At 40.7% G+C, this 5,551-nt stretch overlaps 1 protein-coding gene across 1 annotated transcript; it reads right to left on the bottom strand.

The window, feature by feature from the left end:
* Positions 1–283: 283 nt before the first annotated feature.
* On the bottom strand, positions 284–4,685 carry LOC147428649 (ADP-ribosylation factor 1-like). The gene is made up of 5 exons (XM_086496574.1): positions 4,417–4,685; positions 3,647–3,717; positions 2,418–2,537; positions 879–997; positions 284–786 (listed from the first exon to the last, which is right to left on the bottom strand). Exons 1-5 carry the CDS (start codon positions 4,562–4,564, stop codon positions 699–701), a joined length of 546 nt encoding a protein of 181 aa, XP_086352700.1. The 5' UTR covers positions 4,565–4,685; the 3' UTR covers positions 284–698.
* Between the last annotated feature and the right edge of the window lie 866 nt (positions 4,686–5,551).

The raw sequence follows: 5,551 nt of genomic DNA, 5'->3' as shown, positions 1-5,551 counted from the left end.
CAAGACACCAAACCCATTACAGCCAAAGTGATGTCCCTTTTTCAAACCAGAACTTTCAACGAACTTCCATCTACGTTAGGTCCTTCAAGAATTGGTTACGAAAGCAAACATAACAAATCGTCTCGAATTTTTTTGTAATGAAGTGTGGTATCTTGACCTCGAGACATCATGTCAACATTGCCAGAGAATTGAGAGAGAGAGAGAGAGAGAGAGATGACATGTCTCAAATCATGGTTCTTTAATGTGAAATGATAGATGCTTTGTGCACAAGGAAAATGAACTTGAGAAGAAAGCTTATTCATTGATTTTCGAATGCTTTAGCTTGCCCTTGTGAAAAGGGTTAACAAATAGGCGTCATAGCTAGAATTCCAATAATGCTTGAATGATGGAGCAAGATTTTAATCAGCAAAGTGGTCTACTACCTTTCTCACACAACACTCCTCTAATTGCATTATGACACCAACATATTTGGGAGCCAACAAACTCTTTGTTGAAGGATTTCTGATATATTTATATGGGGCAAAGTGTATATTTCTCCTTTGTAAAATTGTTTCTATCCTTTTTTTCCAGGTTATGCATGTGATATTCATGATTGTCGCCAGTCAGGCGCTTTCACTACAAAAGGGCAAGTTAAAGACAAAAAGGGGACAAGACTTGGAAGGGTTTTGACATGAGCCTAAAAGACCTCACAATTACCATTATGATTTACTTGCAATGTTGCTAGAAAGCCAGTTCAGACCTTCATAAAGGCCTTCCCCAGAGGTGGCACATGTGCTCTGGATGTACCTGCTCAAATTTGAGGAAAAGGTTATGCTGCAACACAGTATAAACGCCTCTTGTCAAATGGATGGGAAAAAAAAGCAAAAGTGGGCAGTTACCAGCTACGCTGACTCAGTGAATGAAGCCCAAGCTTATCCGTGATTTCAGCAGCATTCATTGCATTAGGTAGGTCCTGCTTGTTTGCAAACACAAGAAGTACTGCATCGTGTAGCTCATCCTACACAGGCCAATACAGCAAGCAAGACTCAAAAGGCTGCATGAAGCTATCAAAACGTCACACATCACTGACGATCAAGAAGAAGTCTCTACGACCGAGGCTTGCTGAGTTGTTTGATCAATCACTGCAAGGCGTCTGATACCTTTCCAAGATTCATTTACGCTTGAGATACCCTTGTGGTGTGCTAAAGACAGTCTTTCAATGATGCTTCAGAGTGTTACAAGTTGCTCCAGGTCCGTTAATGTGAAGTGGAGCTTCCCACCACTGAAGCAATCTGGGTCAAAGTACCTTTCCCTTGCTCGTCACACCCATAATTGTAAGCAGCCAACATGACTTGTAGGACATTTGAGCTTCAAAGATCATCCCTTCACCAACGGAAAGCAGATAGTAAATTAAAGACAGCAATTTGGAACATTGCTTGCAGCTTTCCGCTTATAGATGAGCAAATATTCCATCCAGTGAAATCATGGCATGCACCTTCTTGTCGTGTCTCCGATATTAAAAGGCGAGCATGTTTGACAATTATTTCTAGGACAGATGAAATACGTTAAGAGATTTACAAGCTCAGTAAGACCACCCATTTTGTGATAGATCTCATTATTGACTAGGGTAAAGGACAGCTAAAATGTAGGAGCCAATAGAGAGAAATTTGAATTGAAATGACTCTCACTCACTACAATTAACCACTTTGAATCAGAATGATGTCAAAAGAACTAGTCACAACAAAGGCTATCTTAATCATGAAACCCTAAAATTTACATGATAAATTAGATCCCACTTAATGTTGGCCTTGTTTTGGATCCCGTAGCTCCTTCACCCTACTGAGTTCTCGAGTTAAGAGTTAATTGGGGTTATTGCACTAGCGTTTTTCACACCCTCTCTCCCTTAAAGCTTGTAGCCATATCTACGTGCTCATCTCCTTTAATTCACACCTTGCCTCTAGTAACACTGCCAGCAACAAGAGCACTCCGTATTCAAACGCTTGGAATACCAAGATCTTGAATCCTCGCGACAATCACTCATTACTTCCGGTGATCACTCATTAAAAGCTTCCTATATCGCATGTATTCAAGGGATTATTAGATATACAGCTATAAACATACTATATGTGTCAAAAAGTTACCCCCCCTCCCCTCCCTCTCGCCTCTTTCTTATGTATGCATAAAGTGTACATTTTTTTAATCAAAATGCCAAATTAGCCCCAGCTTTTTTGACGTGCACACTTTGGAATCCTGAGCCACCACAAATGCCAAGAGCGTTCATCTACACAAGCTCTACATGGATGAAGATGCTACAATTATAGGGGAAATTGTAGTGATACAACTGATAAACAGAATTACACTCCACCACAGCCCAAGAATGTGCCAGCCATGTTGACAAAACTTTGCTGCTAACCTTCATCATATTTTGTACGACTTACCTCATTGAGCATCCTATGTAGCTCATCCCGAGCCTCCAACACACGGTCTTTATCGTTGCTGTCAACCACAAAAATCAACCCTTGTGTGTTTTGAAAATAATGTCTCCATAGTGGCCGAATCTGATAGAAGGCAAAAAACAAAGCTCTTGATCAGATTAATATACATCCAATAAAATTTGCAGTCCATAAGGTGAATTAAAGGATGTTTCAAATACATAAATCACATCGGTTAGGGCAGAATACAGTTTCCTAACTAAGGAGCATATTTGCTTAAAAATAGTAGCAAGTCATTTCGGTAACAACGATGACAATACCATCTGTCTACATTTTGTTTATTCAATCCTCTCTTTTTTTCTGAAAACTATGGCACTCCTTCAGTACATCAGTAACTTAGTTTTGCTCTAACTTCAGAAGCATCGCACCATCTGGCCAAACATATGGCACTTCACCTACCGGCAGAGCACACTCCAAAGTAATTGACATCAAGGCATGAAAACAAATGCAAGAATGTCTCAGACAATCTGATCATATCCACATTGATTGTAGAACAAAAGAAAGAAATGGTTTGAACAAAAATGCCCACAGTGAGAACGCAAATAATGTGCACCCCTTCATGTTGTCAGCAGTCTATGTTTAGACATAAAAGCTTTGTATTCATCAGAGATGTTTGGTAGCTCGAGGCTCCTTACCATAGTGACCTAGTTTTATGTTCACATTTACCCACTATTGTTGAATATGTGGGAAAGCACTACAGCTGCAATAATGTAATGAGGATGTTGTAATGTGCATGAGTGGAAGAGTGTACAACCGAATTGAATGTGTTTGGCCCTTTGGCAAGCACCTCTTTACATGGAAGACAAGATGAAATGCTGTGCCAATGTTCGGCATCATCTTCTTGGCATACACGATAAGTGACCAGAGCTGAAAGTGCCTTTAACGAGCCAGAAGATAGAGCTAGCACAAAGACGAAATTAAATGAAGGGGGAAGCAACAGCTTCAGAAAGGGACTAGATGAGAGGAGACACTCCTTGCTGAACCCTTCGCCTTGAATGTCGTGGTTACCTTTAGAGCGTAATATGCAAACCTCCCAAACTCCAGATAGGGAAAAAAATATTTAAAAACCATCTTTGTCCCCAACACCCATAATCCATGTGACATGGGAGACTCTAATACCAATAGCAAAAAAAACGCAAGTCAAGTCTTAAAATTAGGCCAAAGATTCTGCTGACCTTGTCCTGGCCTCCAACGTCCCAAACAGTAAAACTTATGTTCTTATATTCTACAGTTTCTACATTAAAACCTGCGAGAATAAAGAAAATTGAAATATTACAACATTTCAGGTTCATTAGCAGTTTTAGAGCTTATAAACCAAATGTACGGTTAAATGTTGAAAATAAAAACAAACTTTACCCTACAATGAACAGAAAAATAAGCTATATACAAAAAGATCATAGGAAAAGGAAAAAGAGGCCCACATTGAAACAACAAATTGCAGGATTTTTTTTCAACTGTTCACACACATATCACAAATTCAACCATGGCCAAAAATATAAATTTTGCAAGACAAAAACAAATTCCAGTGCTCCGATAGAACCTCGGCAAACCTTATAGCCACCTCCATACATGCACCTCTTGACAGCCACAATTTCCTATTAATGGATGTGAGAGAGAAAGTTTCTATGGAGCTTATTAAAATTTGCTGAAAACTTTCTTGAGGCTTGCTAGCCCAAACCAACAGTAAAACAGCACAAAGAATATTGTTTCTGGAAGCAAAGAAACAGAATCCTCAACAATTCTAAGAATCATTGGCACCTTTAGAAAAGATTCAACCATGTCCAATCTGTAAAGTGGACGTGTGGAGCCCAAGCAGAAAATATTTATCTCCGCTTCCATGCAGACGGTCATAGAAACATCTCAACAACAATGAAAAATACTGAGGAAGCAAGCAGACGGTGACATTCACATGTGAAGAGGGAAAATTTGAAGGAGAGAGAGATACCGATTGTGGGGATGGTGGTGACAATTTCGCCGAGCTTGAGCTTGTAAAGGATGGTAGTTTTGCCTGCAGCGTCAAGACCCACCATCAAAATGCGCATTTCCTTCTTGGCAATCAGCCGCTGAAACAGTTTGGCGAACGTGACACCCATCTCTCTCTCTCTCTCTCTCTCTCTGTCTGTGTCTCTCTGCGCTCAAAGCCTCAAACCATACACGCCCCTCGAAAACTGCTACTGTCCGGACAGAATCGAGGTTTTTTGGAACACACTGCTGTCTGGACAGAACGGAATCTCACTCACAATGCACATTGTCTCACAACCCATTTTCAAAATTCAAAGGGAAAATTACCAAAATACCCCTCTAATTTGTGGAAATTCCTAAACTACCCCTCAAATTTCAAAAATTCCCAAAATACCTTTGTATCTATGTTGGCTGGATTGTTCAAGATTTTCTAATCTTTATCTCTTTTTGAAACTTGAGATCCGTTTCTGAATACTTAGCAAGTAGTTTGCCACAAATAACCTTGCAAAAAAAAAGCACTTATCTATATTAGAGATAATGGGGGGAGGGATTCCGACCCCCCCTCCCTGCCACGCGTCAGCAACAGCTCCTTCAGGCCAGTGTACCCTGCATCTCCGGCGACACAGGAGAAGGAAGGAGAGAGAGAGAGAGAGAGAGAGAGAGAGAGAGAGAGAGATGACAGAGATTGTGTTCCCCGCGCACAAGAATTGACGATGACCATTGTTGTCACAGTAATTAGGCGGGACGACTTGCATTGAGTAGTGGAACGGGGGAGGCGACTCCAGGGAAGCGCTTTTACGACTCGAGGAGGACAACTGAAGTCAGTGCAACTCGAGCAGCGCCACAGAGGTCAGTGTCCCGCCTTTCAGTGTGAATTCTACTCTCATCAGACTATTATTGGGGCGCCAACGTCCTTTTCAAACCTGACGTTTTGACAGCCTCAAAGTTCAAATAAAAGAGAAAGCAGCCAAAATTTGCTCATCCAAACTTGGTCAACATTTCTTCTTCACTCCTCCTTTCAATCGTTGTACATGAAAAAAACCAAGGTTTAATGTATTTTTAACCTACTAAATTGTAAAATCTCGACCAGATTCTTAAGACGCAAACTGCCAAAGTTC

This window comes from Adiantum capillus-veneris, chromosome 23, assembly GCF_014529385.1.
Source record: "Adiantum capillus-veneris isolate H3 chromosome 23, ASM1452938v2, whole genome shotgun sequence".
NCBI lineage: Eukaryota > Viridiplantae > Streptophyta > Polypodiopsida > Polypodiales > Pteridaceae > Adiantum > Adiantum capillus-veneris.
The sequence above is the reverse complement of the archived record's forward strand: the minus strand, read 5'-3'. Positions and strand labels throughout refer to the sequence as shown.